This window comes from Psittacula echo (assembly GCF_963264785.1).
Source record: "Psittacula echo genome assembly, chromosome: 5".
Lineage (NCBI taxonomy): Eukaryota > Metazoa > Chordata > Aves > Psittaciformes > Psittacidae > Psittacula > Psittacula echo.
Window position 1 is genome coordinate 3,550,966 of NC_137739.1, and position 18,214 is coordinate 3,569,179.

At 54.9% G+C, this 18,214-nt stretch overlaps 2 protein-coding genes across 3 annotated transcripts; one reads left to right on the forward strand and one right to left on the reverse strand.

The window, feature by feature from the left end:
* Positions 1-28: 28 nt before the first annotated feature.
* PDAP1 (PDGFA associated protein 1) lies at positions 29-7,532 on the forward strand. The gene is made up of 6 exons (XM_080617841.1): positions 29-259; positions 3,145-3,236; positions 5,064-5,171; positions 5,554-5,675; positions 6,493-6,644; positions 7,194-7,532. The coding sequence occupies exons 1-6, from the start codon at positions 247-249 to the stop codon at positions 7,250-7,252; spliced, it is 546 nt and encodes a 181-aa protein (XP_080473967.1). The 5' UTR covers positions 29-246; the 3' UTR covers positions 7,253-7,532.
* A 1,611-nt stretch (positions 7,533-9,143) lies between these two features.
* Positions 9,144-16,291, reverse strand: ARPC1B (actin related protein 2/3 complex subunit 1B). Of its 2 annotated transcripts, none has more exons than XM_080618888.1 (10): positions 16,189-16,291; positions 13,771-13,844; positions 13,023-13,127; positions 12,212-12,434; positions 11,350-11,457; positions 10,910-11,116; positions 10,700-10,775; positions 10,439-10,635; positions 9,800-9,890; positions 9,144-9,369 (listed from the first exon to the last, which is right to left on the reverse strand). In XM_080618888.1, the coding sequence occupies exons 2-10, from the start codon at positions 13,832-13,834 to the stop codon at positions 9,331-9,333; spliced, it is 1,110 nt and encodes a 369-aa protein (XP_080475014.1). In that variant the 5' UTR covers positions 13,835-13,844; positions 16,189-16,291; the 3' UTR covers positions 9,144-9,330. The 2 variants fall into 2 exon arrangements, with proteins under 2 accessions (XP_080475014.1, XP_080475015.1); XM_080618889.1 differs by lacking the exon at positions 16,189-16,291 and adding an exon at positions 14,281-14,376.
* Between the last annotated feature and the right edge of the window lie 1,923 nt (positions 16,292-18,214).

Here is an 18,214-nt window from a genome sequence, read left to right on the forward strand (position 1 = left end):
CCTCGGCCGGCCCACCGCGGAGATCGCGTCTCACCGAGAGGCGAAGCGGCCCCGCTCTGCGCTGCGTGCGGGAAGCGGCGAAGCGGCGCGGGGAACGGCAGCGTTGCGGGCAGCCCCGCGGCGGGGGCCTCGCGGGCGGCGGTGACTGTGCGCGCGGAGGTGGGGCGCGTTCCGGTGCCGGGTCACGGCTGGGGGCCGTGAGGGGGGGGCCTCGCTGCAGCCGCCGCAGCCGCCATCGCCGCCGCGATGCCCAAAGGAGGTGGGGGCCTGGCCGAGGAGGGGGTGGGCTCGGACCCCGCGGGGAGCGGAGGGGGGAGGCCGCGGTGTGGAGGGGCTGGGGGGGGCGGGTCTGAGGGAGGCTTCGTTCTCCCCCCCCCCATCCCCGGTATTGAGGAGGTGGGGGGGGGGGGGGGTTCCTTTCCCCTTATCGGTCTCCTCCGGCTGGGGATGGGGGTCTCGGTTTCCGCCCCCATCCCGCTCCTGAAGGGCTGTAGAAGGGTTCCCCACCCCGCTGAAGGGATTTCGGGTTCTCCCCGTTTCTGGCTCTAGGGTTCAGGGGCTCCAAACGTGGCTCCTTTCATGTGGGTCCGGCAGCTCCGCACCGGGGTATGGCGGGGCTAGCACCGGCTTGGTGGTTAAGGAGAAGTAGCGTGGGGCTGTCACGGCGGAGCTGGATCCACCCAGAACCTTCTCCACATGCACCATCTGCATAATTGGCTCCTGTGTGAGCGTCGGTGAAAACCCAGCCATAGCACGTAAATGAGCCCTCGTCATTCATGGCTCGAGTTTGCTCCAGTTGATTTCATCAGCATTCCCAAGCGTTTAGTACCAAATCTGCTTCCCTGGGTAGGTTTTCCTTAAGCATTTGGTTTGTGTCCGTGTGCACAACGTTAGTAAATAGGGCTGAAGGATTCACGTGCTTTTTGTGAAGGCAAAGAACTGTGGTGGTCTGTAACCCTGGGTGCTGTATTTAAATGCCCCATGATTTGGGATTTACTTCTCTGTATTTCATTGTACAGTTTTATATGTTTAAGACCTTTTGGTCCTTGGGAAAAGAGGGATATTTTCTCACCTACCTCCCTAAATCAGTAGCAGTTATTGTGTTGTTAGCAGAAGAGTGGACTTTTGCCCTCACTGTTTAAAATGAGGTGGGAATTAACCAGCCACTATTACATTGTATTACAGGGTTATTTTTGATGATTTGGGTTATTTTTAATACTTTGATGTAAAAAAAACGTGGTTCTATCAATATCCTCCCATTCTCTTTGATTTAAATTCCTTTATTACGCTGTTTAAAGCTGAAGACAAATGTATTTAGAAGCAACCCAGCCTTAGGCACCCGTGGGCTTTCCTGCAGGTGGTTCTGGTGTAAAAGAGCATCAGAATCATCGCCCCTCTTTTACAGATGGGGAAACCGAGGCACAGAGCACAAGTGCATTGTGCAGCACAATGCAACAGGTCAGTGGCAGAGGTAGGACCACTCTGCTTGTCCAAGGGGTGGTTTGGCCCCTTGGGAAGAGCCGAGCTCCATCTGCACTGAGCTGAGCTCGCCGTGGCTGCCACAGCTCGGTCTTACTTCTCTGTGTGCTCAAATGTAAATGAGATTGATTCACTCTTCCATTTGCTTCTTTTTAGGCATTTAATGCAAGCTAATTACTCTTTAGTTGCTTCCCCTTCTTATTGCTACTGTGTATTTGCAGTATTAAGGCTTTTGTGTCCTTCAGCTCTGTGAAATCCCAAGCCCAGCTGGATGAGAAGCTGCCCGGCAGCAGCCGAGCCTTTGGCATGATGTTGGTTTGGTTTATTTGGGTTTGCTTGGTGCTGCATAGTGTGTCCAAGATACTCCTGTTCCATTTAGAGTGATGTCATTTGCTGGGCACTGAGGTAGTGTGTCCTGGGCTGCACCATTCCCAGAGGGTGTCAGTATTGCCACGTGGGATGGCTGGGAGCACACACATGGAAAACGCACACCTTTGGGTGCAGCTGTTTGAGTGCAGGGTTTGAGTGCCCATGAGTTTCCATTGCTGAGTTTGGGGAATAAAATCTGGTCTCTGCACTTCCCCGTTTCACCTGAGGGAGACATCTCTGGAGCCTCTTAAGGCTTCACTGTGGGGGTTTTGAGATCATTTATTCCAAAGCTTAGCTTTTATTGAGCTAAACCACATGAAGGTTTGTCTCTATTGAGCCAAGAGGATTGGTCAGGAAACACTGACTTCCTAAAGCCCACAGAGGCTGAGCCTTCCTGGTGTTCCCAGTCCCACCAAGTCCGACAGCAGGACAATGGCACAGTGCAGATCTCTCCCTAAGAAAGAAGGAATGATCCCCTCAGCCATCCTCACTGCCTTGTCCTCAGCAGGTGAAGCAGGGAGGGTGAGAGCAAGGATTTCCTGCTCCTTCAAAGCCTCCTGCAGCAGCAGAGAGCTCCTTGCCTGAGCTGTTAGCTTTGTGCCAGCCTTGTGTACCAGATGTACCTTGAGCTCCCCAGCTCAAGGCTAGACACTGACTCTGGTCTGCTTGCTTTCCAGTAGGAAACACAAACAGAGCTGTCACTTGCAGGAAGCATTAATGGCTTCAGAGTTCTGTGGATTAATGAACTGCTGAAGCTGAGTGCAGATCTTAGCCCCACAGCCCAGCCAGCTAAGCTGCATCTCTCCTCTTCCTGGTTCCTAGAGCTTGTTTTGATTATTCCTTATAAAGCAGTAAAGCATGGAGGCTCCTTCTAGTAGTTCTTCCGCTGTCATTGTAATTCCTAAAGCTTTTGTCCAATTAGCTTCCTATTTTTTCTTGGCACATCCTTACTATAGGGGAGGGGTTAAGGAGGGAAGCTGGTTGGAGGGTTAGTTGTAACCATGCTGCTTCAGGAATATGCTGTGATTCCTCGGTTGCAGGAAACGCAGGGAATGGCTATGGGACTGAGCCACTGAAGGAATTGATTCTCTGGGTGTCTTTCTATGGACCAATAATCCCAATTCTCTGTGCCACTTACCCAAAACTCTTGGCTTTTGTTGCTGTTTAGATTCTGTCAAAGGAGCTAGTTTGGTTTGTCCCATCTGCACTGAAAATCCACAAAGAGTGCTGCAGGAGGAGGAGACCTTTCTGGAAGCTTATCGCTAAACCATTTATTGGCTTTACTTTTCTGTACAGGTAGAAAAGGAGGCCACAAAGGCCGAGCAAGACAGTACACCAGTCCTGAAGAGATCGATGCCCAGCTCCAAGCAGAAAAGCAGAAGGCAAGGGTATGTGTTTGCCAACGTTGTGTGCTCATGGTCCCAAGTCCTGGTTTCGCTTGCAGTGTGTGAGGAATCAGCTTAGTCAAGAGTTGCAGAGCATTCTGTCAGTGATCACAATGTGAATTCTCAATAGCTGTGGCTGAGGAGACTGGAAGGTATCATCCAGGCTTGCTCTTCACAGATGTGAGGCCAGGTAGACCATCCAGCTCACAGTTGGAAGGGTAACAGATGGGAAAGGTAATTATACAGCAGCTCTGGGCATCTTTTCATCCTGTATTGAATCATTCTGGTCTCCAGTGTCAGCTCATTTTTATATCCATTCTCTGCAGCTTGGTTATGGAGAATGAGGGCTCACATCTTGACATCTTATCAATGAAATTATTATATTTGCCCTCTTCTAGACTTAAAAGATCAAACTCCTTTGACTTCTTCCTATACACATGGTTTTCTTGTTTGCCTCTGACTTGTAGAGAGAGATAACAGAGGTTTCTGGCCCGAGTCTTTTTCTGAGCATGTTTCTATGCCCTAACATATGATTGTAACACGTTTCACAACTACCTGACTGATGTTATAAAAGGCATGGCTACATTTTGCAGCACTTGCTCTCTTATATCCCCAAATTATCTCACTGCTGATTTTCTGTGACTTGCTGAAAGTGCTGCCTAAGCCCAAAAGCAGTATTCCAGCTGAAGCCTCATAGCACTGACTACAGCAGAATAATTACACCCCATATAGGAAATACTGATGAATACCTCTGAGAAGATGACTTTCAAGCAGTCATGAGCCAGATTGTTGATTCCTTTTAATGTTCTGAGCAGCTGTAACTGAAGATGGTGCTGCGGTTTGCTGCTTAGCCACATATTCCAACTTTGAGTTGGATCTCTTCTTCCTAAGTACAATTCCTCTTGGTTTGTTTTTTGATTCCATCTTCTTGGTTTCATGCCATCGTTCCAAATTCTGAGACCATGTATGGGGCTGATCCGGTCTTCCAGAATGATTCCAGCTCCTACCAGTGCAATGTCATTCACAGACTCTGGAAGTGTTCTCTACTTCCGAGTTCTTGATAAAAATACCCACTGGAAATAGAACAGAAGAAGCAGGACCCTGCTTGAGATAGCTGTCTGGTTTCGCAACAAACCGGAGGACTGCTCTTTGGGAAGTATTTCTCTCTTTTTTTGTTACATGTAATGTTATTTTATTAGGGAAAGCTTAAAAAAAACCCCAAAACTAACGAAATTCCTCCTGTACTGACCATAGCCCATCCGCTTGCTGGGATGACGGATATCTGGCAGTGGTTAAAGCGAACTATTCCCACCCATGTTGGTTCTTCTAACCTAATTCCTAGACTTCTGACTGGTATAAGCTGTGCTGAATAGGCTGTGATTTCTTGGATAATAATATTCTGGTTGATGGTTGTTTCTCTTCTCTAGTGCTGTTCTTTTGCCTAGATCTAGTCTGGGACCCAGCTCTATGCTACATCCGTGTAGTTTCCAGTCCCTGAGATGTTGTGCACTGGAAACCTGGGCCAAAAAGTCTCCTGGAGATCTTTCATTTGGGGAAAGAAAAGTGCCAGTTCCGTCTTTGACAATCATTCTCCTGGCCTGTTGCACAGGGAGAGCAGCAGAGTTGATTAGAGGTGATCTGCTGGGGCAGATGGATACTTACACTCTGAGAATGAGCTCGTGTTCTGTAGCAGCACCTTTGGTGTCACAGGGCCACATCAGGAACACCAGTGCTTAAGGCTGTCTCTTATCCTTCCAGCATGATCTCATTTAAGAATCACTGTTGGATTTGGGATCTTTATTGACATGTATTTCCTCTCGTTCCCTGTAGGAAGAGGAGGAGCAAGAAGAGGGAAGCGAAGGAGCAACAGGGGACCCCAAAAAGGAGAAGAAGTCTTTAGATTCAGATGACAGTGATGAAGATGATGAGGATTATCAGGTACTGTCATTCTCAGGGCACTTAATGCATTTGCACCACGCAGATTCTTGGGGCCAAAGAGCAATGCACTCTCCTGATTCCAAGTTCTCTTTGAGAGCTACCTCTAATAAATTTTGTTATGGAAAAGCTACTTTTAGAAGCCAAAACCCCTTCCTTAACAGCATTTTGTCCTCAGAATGTACTTTTGTAAGTGAAATGCCAAGATTTCAGAAAGGCTGAAGATGCCTGATGGTGGGAATCTTGGCTCATCAATGGTTTTGCTGTCTGGCAGTACAAACATCTTGCTTTTGGGGTGTGTTGCGTTGCGTTTGCTGAGCTCTGCTACAACACAGGGTTGGGTATGAGAGAGCTTCTTAACCTTCCTCTTGTTCTTGAACCTTAGCAAAAGCGCAAAGGAGTGGAAGGGTTGATAGACATAGAGAACCCCAATCGTGTAATTCAGACAACCAAAAAAGTAACTCAGCTGGACCTGGATGGACCTAAGGAACTCTCACGACGAGAGCGGTGAGTCTCGCCTGCTATCCCAACAGGAGCTAGGGCATTCCTGGAATATCATCCTTCCAGGAGTTTCCCTGTTGGGAATGTCTGCGTTGGTGTTTCAGGGAAGCCCTTTCCATGTGTTGGTGTCTAAAGCAGGCACTGAACTGTCAAGCAGGACTCAGAATGTCTTTCCTTACAAACGTTATGGAAGTTGGCTGTCTCTGGGAGTCGCTGTAACCATCCTGGAGCCAGGCAACTTGGCCAGGGGAGTCTGTTGCTGTGAAGTGGCTTTAGGCCATTCATGTCCTGAGGTTTTAGGCCAAAAATCAGACATAACTAACTCCATTATCACTGTGGGTTCTGCTTTAATCTTGCTATGGAAAGTGCCCTAGTGACAGGTAGTGATCACCAGGCATCGTGGTGATATTTTTGTGTGAGCAGATGAATCAGATGAGAACCAGAATTCAACCTCCTAGTTTCATTTAGCAGTGGAGAGTTTGAGAGTGGAAGATTTAAGCTTCCTTCTTTGGGCTAGATTGCTTTGGCAGAAGTACACCTTTGAGGGTAAAGCTGGGAAAAGCATGTTGTGGTGCTGGGCACTCTGGGGCTAATTCACCTTACCTCATTGTGTGTCCTTATTTACCTGAATGTAGGTAGAAATAATGTCTCACCTTATCCCTGTTCAAACCTGTGCTTGAAAACTGGTGTTAGGCCTCTGTGGAAGGATCTCTGAAGGATCTCTATCCTCCCCACCCTTCCCAGTCCAAAAGCCTCCCCGACTCTGCCTGTACATACCTGCTCATGGATGCTCTGGTGACTTGTATGTGTTTCACCCAAACAGGGAGGAAATAGAGAAACAAAAGGCAAAAGAAAGATACATGAAAATGCACCTAGCTGGTAAAACAGAACAAGCAAAGGCAGATCTCGCCCGACTAGCCATCATTCGGAAGCAAAGGGAAGAAGCTGCCAGAAAGAAAGAAGAAGAAAGAAAAGGTTAGAGAGTGATTAATCATAACCCTCTTATTTCTCTTTGTGATGGTTGCATGGTCTCTCGTGTCACACATAGTAATCCCTTATCCGCTGAGATAGTTGTGTCTTCACAACTGCCCTCATCAAAACCAGCTTCAGATGTTTCACTCCTACAAAGCTCTAGGACGTCTGATCAAGGAGCAGGGAAAGAGAGAAGGGAATTGCCCTTGATATCCATGTTGTCCTCAGCTCCCCAGGCAATGCTTGCTTCAGTTTGGGGGTTTAGTGGGTTCTTTGCACACTGGGGATCCAAACTGCCCAGGGAAGTCACAGCATTCCTCCCTGCCTGGACTTCCTCTTCTGAGAACCAGAGGGCTGAGGAGCACATCTTCTCAGTGGATTCCACAGGGATATTCGTGCATCAGCACCAGGGTAATTGACGGATGCCTGGAGAGAGGCCAAGAACAGAAGGGAACACACAAGGGGAGCTCCTGCTCTTAACCCTGGAGGGATGTGCCAGGGGTTGGTGGGGAAGGCTGGATCTTCATTACCTGCTTTGTTTTCCTCCCCCAGCAAAAGACGAAGCGGCCATGGCAGGTAAAAGACTGCAGTCACTATCCCTTAACAAGTAAGCACAGGACATGCAAGAGAAGGAAACACCAGGGAACTGTGCCTGGTGCCTGCCAGGACCTCTGTTGTGTTGCATATACCACATAGGGTCTGCTGCGGCATCGAAGTCACCTTCACCTCCAAGAGACACTGACGATGTGTTTGTCCTCATCCTGGCACAGATTTCCATTTGGGGTTAGGGGCAGCTGCTGTCTCTGGTGCAGAGCTGTGCTGAGCAGCAATTCTCTGTAACAGTTTGGAAACCTGAATGTTTTTTGCTGGTTTTAGGGTTAAAAACTCATTGGGGTGGGGGTCAGGGTGGGAGGGCGATGCTTCAACTATTAGATTGCAAGAGACTAGATTGTGGGGTCATTGTAGGGGGGGACATGGGGTGGGAAACTTTGACTTGCTAGTGAAAGCCCAAAGGATAATGTATCTGAAGAATCTGTTTTGGGGGCAAATAGCCCACCCAATTTTGCTGCAGGGTGTTGCAGTATGAGCTGGGAACCTGACTTCATGGACATCTGGAGTGCCGTTCCTTCCCGGTTTCATCCCTCTTTTCTTGCAGCCAGTCTCCCCTTTTCCCTCCTCTTCATTTTTACTTCTATTTCCTTCTCCTTCTTAGGGATAGTGCCAGTTTTTAACCATGTCATCCTTTGTTTAAAGGAAAAAAACCCAACATCAATTGTATCAGATGGAACAAAACACTTGATAAAGCTGAAAACCCAACACCAACCAAACTTGTATATTTGGCTGATTAAAGTGTAAGTTATCAGAAGGGCTCCGTCCTCAACTTGTGTGTGTGTGTGTGTGTTTGTGAGTGGACCTGAGGTGCAGCACCAGCGTGGTGATGAAGTGACTTCTTGCCTCTGCTCTTTGCTGTTGTGGTGCTGGTTGTGGTGTGGAATTGGGCTCGAGGTTCAGGAGCAACACCAGCAGATGCAGCCTGGAGGCAAAAAGCTTTTCCTGCTGTCTCTGGTGGGCGTCTTGCACCAGAAAAAACCATTCCCTCGGGCTGCTGGCCAACCTGGTCACTGTGTCAGGAGGCCAGTCCTGGAGCTGTTACTCCTGTCAGATGTCCTGTCTGCTGGAGCAAGGGATGCTCTGACCTGCTCTGCCCCAGGAGCCCCATCTCAGCCTGTGCCAGAGACTGCCATTCAGGATATGGTCGAGGTCAGAGCTGGGCTGCTTCAAGGGGCATCACCAGGAGCAGGCTTTGGGTTTAACCGAGCTGATCCCAGGAGGAGTAACCTGGGATCACACATTGCGCTGCTTCCTTTCGCTTGTGGTGACCAGTGTAGGCTTTCCCTTGCAGAGACACTTGGTTTAAGGCACGGTGATGCTGGAGGAGTGGTTGGGCATCCTGCCTGCCCCACATGCCTGCACAGGGACTGGTTGTTCCTCTGCCTTTGCCAAAGCCCTCACCAACCACTTCAACGTGATTACATACCCTCTGTGGAACCCTGCCCATTGATTACCACATGCAATCAAACCCCAAAACACAGATTTATCCACTTCCTTACAGCCTCTTCCAAGGCTCCTCAGCAGCTTTGTCCTCCCCATTGGGCTGTGAGGTGGAACTGCTCCTACCCTGAGTTAGAGGTAAGGAAGGGGCTCTGACCAAAGCTGCCTGGCAGCCTGCACTAGCAGGCTGGAAAGGGGCAGGATTGCTTTGGCAGCCCAGGGTTTCCAAGCTGGCTCCCAGCATGTGGGATTGCACAGCTGATGAATGAGGCGCTGGGACAGGGTGCCCAGAGAAGCTGTGGCTGCTCCATCCCTGGCAGTGTTCAAGGCCAGGTTGGATGGGGCTTGGAGCAAGCTGCTCTAGTGGAAGGTGTCCCTGCCCGTGGCAGGGCTTGGAATGAGCTTTCAGGTCCCTTCCAACCCAAACCATTCCATGATTATATAGGGAATTCCTTCCTTTATTGTGCTCTCTAAGCGATGTATGACCAGCATCAGGGAGGATGGTAACAAAAACAGGAGTTGTTTTCTTGCAGAGCAGCCACCGGGGCTGGCTGGTGGCACCGTGCGGCACAGAGCAGAGCAGCAGAGCAGGGCAAGGCAAGGCTGGCAGCAGGGACACCCTTCCCGAAGGGCTCCTTCATTTGATCTTGAGATCCTTCAGTGCCGACTCCAGGCTCTGAAATGGAATTGGAGGTTGTTTGCCATCAGCTTGGTGCTTTCCAGGGTGACTGGAGGTGGTTGGGGAGCTGAAAGGGGGGGAAGCTGGTTCCCGGGGTCCCAAATTCGGCTCATTTTGCCTCATTTTGAAGTCATGCGGGCAAAGCTGAAGCCAGGAGCTCGTGCTGGATGCCTATGCAAGGCTGGCATCAACCCACCCCTGATGGTGAGCTCTGAAACCACCACCCAGGGATGCCCCCCATCCAGCACTAGGTTAAAGCAGATCCCACCCAGGACCACGGGATCCCCATATGGGCACCATGGGTACAATGGGCCCCACCGCCACTGCACAGAGCAGGTGAGGGCTGCAGTTAGAGCTGTGGTTAAGGGGGGTTCCACACTGGATGCTCCTGTTCTGGGGGGGCTGTGGCACCATGGGGACAGCTCACCTTGACATCCCAGATGCTCATGCCGCCGTCCATCCCTGTGGTGCAGAACTGGGAGCAGTTGGCCTTCCCGCCCGCCAGCACCGAGATCTGGCTGTGGGGCACAGAGAGGTGGGGGGGGGTCAGCCCCACGTCCTGCCGAGCCCTCATGGGTGGGATTGGGGCTGGACCCCTTCATCTCCCCCATCCATGTGTAAGACACTCCAGGGATAACCAGGGATGCTTCAGAGAAGATCCCAAGGATGCTCTAGAGCTGTCATAGCCCACTGGGCTGGACCCCTCCGTCTCCTCCACCCATGTGCAGGGATGCTCAGGGATAACAAGGGATGCTGAAGGATACCCAGGGATGCTCTAGGAGTGCTCCAGAGCTCCTAGGGCTGGACCCCTCCATCTTCCCCAGCCATATACAGGGATACTCAGGGATACTGAGGGATGCTCAAGGATACCCAGGGATGGTCCAGGGCTGCCCCAACTCCCGCAGATGCACCCCTCCATCTTTCCCACCCATGTGCAGGGATGCTCAAGGATACCCAGGGATGCTCCAGGGCTATCCCAGCTCCCAGGCCAGACAGCACCACAGCCAGGGGATGCTGGGGGAAGCCAGCACCCCCGAGGTGACCCAATCACCCACCATGTACCCACCTGATGCTGTTCTTGTGCAGGGTGTCCAGCGTGGCATTGGCCGTGTCCGAGCTCGCTTTCTTATCCAGGTTCTGGAAGCGCTCACGGGCGGTGAGGCCGCGCTGGGAGCTCTGCTTGGGCACATCCAGCTTCCCCCCGAAGGTCAGCACTCCCTGGCTCTCCTCGTAGGTGAACAGCATCGGGCAGCAGTCGTGGCCCTGCAGAACCAGGCTCAGCACCATCCTAACACAGCACCCACCCCGTGGCCCAGCCCGGACTCACCGCGGCCACCAGGCTGTTCTCAGTGATGAAGGTGACGGCGAGGAGGGGCAGGGTCTCGGTGCACAGGGAGGTGACGCTGCAAGGCCACGCGTGAGCATCACTCAGCACCCAGGTGGGAACCACAAGGAGAGCATCCTCCATCCACGTCTGCCCGACCCAACCCATCCCCGATGCCTCCATCCCCTCCGAGCCATCCCCAGCCCCACTCACGCCATCCTCTTGCTGGCATCGGCGAGGCAGAGGGTGCTGTCGTGGCTCACCCAGGCCACGCGGGCGCCGCTGGCCGAGAAGCAGATGCTGTGCACCCACCCGCAGCTGCTGCTCGACTCGAACATCAGCTCCCCAAAGGGCATCTTGGAGCCCCAGGGCGTGGGGCTGGGCCGCTCCTCCACCTCCTTGATGTAGGCGGAGAAGATCCTGGGAAGGGGGGGAAAGAGCCTCCATCGCTGCCCCCTTTGCCTCAGGCAGAACCCATAGGTGCTGGGGTGGTCCCCAGGGCATCTTCAGCCCTCCCCGTGTCTCCCTTGTGCCCAGCAGGGTGAAGCCTGCCCCATAGGGCTGGGCTGCCCCACACAGCTCTGTGCTGTGCTCCGGTGGGACCTCAACCCATCCTCGGGCATCCCCTGCTCATCCATCCCCCTGCTCCTCACCGGCACTTGAAGTCGCAGGAGCCGGCGGCCAGGAGCACGTTGTTGGGGTGCCAGTCGAGGCTGAGCACCGTGGAGCGGATGGGCTTCTTGATGTGCTTGCAAACCCACCTGTGGGGAGGGGGGTGGCGGCAATAGAGGAGCATCAGCAGTGCTGGAGCCCCCTCCCCGGGCTTCGGGGGGAGCTGGATGAGGGTGATCACGGCTCCAAGCGCACCAGGAGGTGCCCTGGGCCACCAACCTGCAGGAGCAGCTTGGGCATGGGGTGTTCCTGCCTCCATGTCCCCATCTGTCTCCTCCTGCAGCTCCTCTCTGTCCCTCCTATCTCCTCCTCCTCCTCCAGTTTCCTAACTCCCAATCCATCCATCCCTCCCTCCTATTTCTCCATCCATCCATCTGTCCATTCATCACTTCTTCTTTCTCCATCCATCCATCTCTCCGTCCATGCCTCTATCCATCCATGTCTCCTACTTCTCAATCCATCCCTCCATCCATTTCTCCTATCTCTCCATCCATCCATCCATGCCTCCATCCGTTCATCTCTCCATCCATGCCTCCATCCATCCATCTCTCCATCCATACGTGTCTCCTATTTCTCAATCCATTCATCCATCCTCCATCCATCTCTCCATCTGTTTCTCCTTCTACCTCTCCATCCCTCCCTCCCTCCCTCCATCCTTCTCTCCTATCTTTCCATCCACCCATCCATCTCTCCACCCATCCATCCCTCCATCCATCCATGTCTCCTTCTATTTCTCAATCCATCCCTCCATCCATCCATGCCTCCATCCATCTCTCCTCCTATCTCTCCCTCCCTCCCTCCCTCCCTCGCAGGTCAGACCCACTTCCCAGGGCAGATCCCCACCAGTCGTTCTCCTGCTCGAAGTAGCAGATGGAGATGAGGCGGGAGCCGCTGCCCACCGCGAACTTGTTCTCCTTGGGGGACCACTTGACGCAGCGCGCGGCGCGGTTGATGCGCAGGATCACCAGGGTGGGCTTCCACGCGTTGCCCTTCAGGGTCCACACGTAGGCGTTGCGGTCGGTCCCGCACGTCACCAGCCGGTTGCTCTCGGGGGCCCAGTCGATGCCTGGAAGGCAGAGGGGGGGGTGATGGTGACCCAAGGAGCGGTGGGGATGGGGACACTCGGGGCTGGAGCCCATTGCTCTGGGTGGGCTCTGCTCCAAAGTCCCTCTTTGCGCTGTTCCTACATCAACCCCAAAGCATCTGCCTCAGACCTTCGCATCCTTCTCACCCCAAAGCATTCCATGCAACCCCTCCCACCCCATCACTGCATCCCACCATCAGCACTCCCCATCGTTGCATCCCACCATCAGCACTTCCACCCCTCCCACCATCAGCACATCCCACCCCATCACTCCCATCCATTGCATCTCACCTCAACACTTCCCATCCCATCCCTCCTACCCCTTTCCATCCCAAACCACCTCACCCCATCTCTTACATCTATCCATATCTCTTCTCATCCATCCATCCAACCCTACCCCATCCCTCCCCATCTCTCCAGTTCCACCCATCCCACCTCTCCGGCACGCTAGATCAGGACCAGCAGAGGCAGACACAACCGGCTCCCTCTCCGTTACCCACTCCACAGCCCCATCCACAAGCTGACCCGTGTCCATCCCTATCCCCATCCCCTCCATTACCCAGGACTCACCCGTCACTTGTCCATTGTGCTCCTTCAGCTCATGGACTTTGCTCCACTTGGCCCCGTCCTTGCGGTAGATGTGGACCTCGTGGTTGTTGGGGCACAGCGCGATCTCTGTGGGGCAAGAGCAGTGGGGCAAAGCCCTCCCCTGGGTCATGGGCTCTGCCAGGGGGAGCATGGGGCCAGGCAGCATCAACCTGCCCCTTCCTGTGCTCCAGGCTCCCCATCTGCACCGTGGGGTCCCACCAAGCCCCAAAGCCTTGCCTTGGATCTGACCCTATAGGGAAGGGAGAAAGGTCCCATGGGGCTGGTGGGATGGGGTGAGATGGGATGAAATGGGGTGGCTGTGGGTGCTCAGCCCCGATCCAGCCCCTCCTGCCCGGCTCAGTGGATAAAGCCCTTTTTGTTCTCTCGCACATCCCTGCTTGCAGCCGGGAAATGCCATCGGCTGTGAATCACCCGGCTCCGCTCCGCTTCCCTCCCCTCTCCATGCTCCCCATCCGTCCCTCCCAGCGCCGCGCTGCCTCGGGGCCGGACGCGCTGCTGGCACCTCCCGTGCCGGGCTCAGCTCCAGCAGCAGGACCAGGGGGATGCAGGGGAACATTTCCCATCCCATCCCAGCCCTACTTCCATCCACGGCAGGACCTGCTTCCCGAACCCAGCCACAACCCACTGCAGGGACGCTCAGCAGGGACAGCCGGCGCTTTGGGCCATCCCTGGGGATTCTGGAATGGGGTCCCCCGATCATTGTACTTACGGGTCCGGTCCTTGTTCCAGGCATGGCAGCTGATGGGCTCCAGCAGGAAGCTGTGGTAGGCCATGGCTCACGGGCTGGGGATGGGGAGAGACCCCCGTGGCCATCAGGAGATGATGCTCTGGCCATGGGGACAAGCCCCAAGGGGTACCCCCGGCTCTCAGTGAGCATCCCCCATTCCCTCCCACTGGGATCAGCCCCTCGCTGCAGTCCACCGCATCCCCCTTCTGCCGGGGAAGGGGTTTCCCATCCCATCCCATCCCATCCCATCCCATCCCATCCGACTTGTGCTCAGCCCCACTGAGGCGGTGACTAATCCCTTCCCCTGGCTGAGCTCCCATCTCTCCTGCTGCACCCACCATCAGTGTCACAGCACTGAGCAGCTTCCCACAAACCCCGTCCGGGTGCCACGGGGCCGGGAAGGGCTCGGAGCGGCAGCGCAGCCCCTTGGCCATGCGGATGCAGGGATGCAAACACCTCGCCAGGGTGTGCCAGGGATGGGGAATTACTCACAATTCACCTCTCGGCTATTTTGGGAGCTCCCTGAGCGCTGCCCGTTTTCCTTGGCAGCTGAAGCAGCGCAGGGGAAGGGAAACGTCCCCTCCTAAGGAATCCCGCTGGAAACAAAATCCATGGAGCTCCACAGAACCCCAGCCTGAATTGGGTTGGAAGGGACCTTAAAGCTCATCCAGCTCCAAGCAGGGACCCCTTCCACTAGAGCAGGTTGCTCCAACCTGGCCTTGAACACTGCCAGGGATGGGGCAGCCACAGCTTCTCTGGGCACCCTGTGCCACCGCCTCAGCACCCTCACAGGGAAGAGCTTCTGCCTAAGGGCTCATCTCAGTCTCCCCTCTGGCAGGTTAAAGCCATTCCCCTTGGCCTGTCCCTACAGGCCCTTGTCCAAAGCCCCTCTCCAGGTTTCCTGCAGCCCCTTTAGGCACTGGAGCTGATCTCAGGTCTCCCCTTCAGGAACCAGCCCAGCTCTCTCAGCCCGGCTCCATCACAGCACATGGAGGAATCCCAGCATGGATGCACAGCACAACCCTGCCCTCAACACCCCGGGGCCAAGCCACTGAAACTCCCATCCCAGACAAGGGCTGGTGGCTGAGCAAGGAGATGCCTTTGGTACCCTTTGCATCAGGAGGGCACAAAGCTGCTGCCACCATGAGCAGCACCACAAGTGCTGAATCGAACCCTCAGCGAGCAGGGCTGCTGCTGCTGGCATTGGAAGAGACCAGGAGCAGGAAAGCATCTGAAATGGGACCTGGCTGAAACGGCTCCCGGGGAGGAGGGATGGAGGCAGGACTCCATCCGCAGCCCTTTCCACCTTCAATGTGTGCTAAGGCAAAAGCGATGCTTCCCTTTTGGATGCTCGGAGCTTCCTCCCTGGGATGCTTTCTGCTGCCCCATTCAATGCCAGCTCCCAAAGGGACGTTGCCACCATCACGCCAAGGAGCAGAAGCCTTCCCCAGCCCTGCTGTCACAGCCCAAGGGCCCTTCGAGCTCCAGCTTCTCCCTGCAGCGGTTTGTGTTTCACTTCCCCAGCAGCCGGGCTATGTTCACTGCTCACACTCCATGGGGAGCTCAGCACCCCCTTCCCCAGCAGGGAAGAGCATCAGAGGGGCCGGGGCCATCTCTCACTGGACATAGAGGGAGGGAAAAGGGGGTTCCTAGGGCAGCCAGGGCAGGCTGGGGACCCGATGCGGCTCCGTTATCGCCCCGAGCAGCTCGGAAACATCCTTGGAGGAGATAACACCAAGCCCTTGGCCGGAGCCAGCCCCGGGGGCTCCTCCCAGTCCCGGGAGGAAGCCGTGCACCAAGGAGCTGCCTTGTGGGGTCTGCGGAGCCTGGTTCGTACCCATCAGTGCAGGGACACAGCGAGGGGCCCAGAAGGACCCCATGAAGCTGCTCCCTGGTCACTGCAATGGCCCCGTCCCCCTGCACCCCCAAGACCCCAGCAGTGACCCCCGGCAGCCCCCCTGCTCCTGGCAGCTGGGATGGGGACCCCAACACCCATCAGTGGTGGTGAGGGGGTACCCCAGGAGCCAGCCTGGCCCTGGGGGGGACACCACTGTCCCAGGGCGGATGAAGGGCAGCTCTGACCCTCCTCTTCCTCACACCGGGCAGAGCAGGAGGTGGCTGATACCCAAGGAGGTCAGGACAGATTACAGAGAGCTCTGGCTCAGCACCAACCCTGCGGGACCCCAATGGGGGACCCTTTCCAACCCCCTCGGGCGAGAGCACAAAACCCAAACTCACTACAAAACGGGGCAGAAAAAGCCCAAAACAACCGACAGCAAAACTCCAGAGCATCCAAGCGCTGCCTGCACCCCCCTGACCCCACCAAAGGGTCCCCATCTCCCTTCGAGCACCACGAGGGGTGACCCACAGCCCCCACTGACAGCGGCAGCCGCTCCTTACCTTGCGGGCAGGGTCAGTTCATGGACCCTGGGCAGCGGACACGAACGCAGCCCCGAGCGAGCGGCGGGAGCCGTTGCCTGCCCCGACTTCCCTTTTCCTCTCCGAGCAATGCAACCACTTCCTTACGTAGGCGTTGGGGGAGCGCGAAGCTCGGCGGCCGCCCTGCCCCTGCCTGCCGCAGCCAGGCCTCTCCCCATCGCCGCACGTGGATGGGATGGGATGGGATGTTCCCGGCCGCTCCGGGGAAGGATTCCTGTTGTATCCCTATGGCAAAGAGAGGGTTGTTCCCCCCGCCCCTCAGCACCGGGTCCCTGGTGTGTTTCAGGGCATGGATGAGATGGGAGCAGTAGGAGCCCAGCCAGGGTGAGACATCCTTTGGCATCGCTGGGATTCACAGCTTGGAAGCACCCTGCGGTGCCTGGATCCGGCCGCCCTGGGCAGCAATTGCTGGTTCCTGCATCCCACTGAGCCCAACTGGGACCCAACGTGGGTGCAGTCACGGCTCTGCTCACCCCACACACCATGGGTGCACCCCTCTGTTTCCTTCCTGATTCAGAGCAACTGATTTCACCCCATTCCCAGCCAGACAGGATAACTCCTAGGAGCTCAGCTCCTGCTGGAAGTGCTGGGAGATGGGATTCAGCATCTCACCCCCCTGCTGCAAGTCAGAGTCACACGTGGAAGGATGCACTCAGCCCTTCTCTAACCGGGTTAGCATTGCAGAAGCACGACAGCAGCGCACTGGGGGCTCCTACAGGGAGGGCAGAGCCCTGATAGATAAAATACCCTTGTATCTCTTGAGCTGCAGGATCAATCCCCCTGTGAGGGGTCAGCTGTAGATGAGGGCAATGGGGATGGCACTGAGCAGGAAGCTCATCTCTCCTTGGTCCTCAGGTCACCAGGAGGCTCCAGGCTTCCCGGGTATCCCACCACCGCCTCCTGCACCAACACCAGCATCCATGTGGGATGTGAGGATGCAGCACAGGAGACCATCCGCTCGTCCCTTGACACCAGCTCCCTTCCAGGCAGGGGTGTGAATGAACAGTGAGCACTTTAACATCCGCAGCAGGAACCAGGCTATGTTCCTACAAGGGAAAGGAGAGGCTCAAGCCCAGCGCTCCCTGCTGAGCCACCGCATTCCCCCACGGCTCCAATCTGAGCCGGCACTGATGATACAGGAGCTGCCCCTGAGAGCCCATGGGGGAATAACCCAGCTCTGTGGTAGAGATGAAGGCTCAGCCCTGCTGGGTCTTCTCCCAGATCCAACTCCAGGTTTGGCTTAAATCCTTCACCTGCTTTTACCTCTGTTTTCCATAAAGCTCCTCCTGCATCCATGTCTTGTAACACTTGGATCCCCCGCAGCATTATCCCATTGCACAGACGCTGGGGTCTCCAGAACATCTTTTTGCTGGGTTTTCTTTCGAGATGGGGCAGAAGGGATGAAAAGCAGCAGCTTCTTTCCCTTTAGAGGCTGGGGAGATTTTCAGGCAGCCCCTGTGAGCACCCCTGCTTGCTCCAAGCCCCATTCCTTCCTCCCAGCAGCCTGTCAGCGTTAACGCCGAGCACAAGCAGCCAGCAGCTCTCCTGTAATTAAGACTGCAACCACGAGCTGTGGTGTGAGCATTGCTTTCAGAGGCACCACTAACCCAAGCACATACAAGCACGTGCCAAGCAGCCCGGTGCTGCGGTTAGCTGAGTACACCAGTGAATTCTCACCCACATGGGACACAAAGGACATTGTTAGAGACAAGGGGGTGGCAGCACAATGTCCTCCCAGAGCACAGCCATGGCCTGGAGAGCCAGAGCCACTGTTCTTCACTGCATTTGGGGTGGTTTTAACCTGGTTTCAATCTCAGACTTGCAGCACATGTGTTTCTCTCACGCAGCAGTCCCATCACACCTCAATTCGTTGGTTTTCTGGGGGCAAATGGGCTCATTTTACCTTCTCCTGCTCTTCCGCACAGAATCAAGAACAAGGCATAAACATTTAGAGATGCATTTTCTCCACTCTCTCACTTAAATGATT

Excerpts from the sequence above, each read along its gene's own strand:
- ARPC1B (XM_080618888.1), bottom strand. The coding sequence starts at position 13,834 with ATGGCCTACCACAGCTTCCTGCTGGAGCCCATCAGCTGCCATGCCTGG. Across the intron at positions 10,776-10,909 it reads GATGCCAGCAAGAGGATGGC|CGTCACCTCCCTGTGCACCG; the intron begins GTGAGTGGGGCT and ends GTGGCCTTGCAG. Across the intron at positions 10,636-10,699 it reads AGAACAGCCTGGTGGCCGCG|GGCCACGACTGCTGCCCGAT; the intron begins GTGAGTCCGGGC and ends CTGGTTCTGCAG.
- PDAP1 (XM_080617841.1), top strand. Across the intron at positions 5,172-5,553 it reads AAGATGATGAGGATTATCAG|CAAAAGCGCAAAGGAGTGGA; the intron begins GTACTGTCATTC and ends CTTGAACCTTAG. Across the intron at positions 5,676-6,492 it reads GAACTCTCACGACGAGAGCG|GGAGGAAATAGAGAAACAAA; the intron begins GTGAGTCTCGCC and ends TCACCCAAACAG.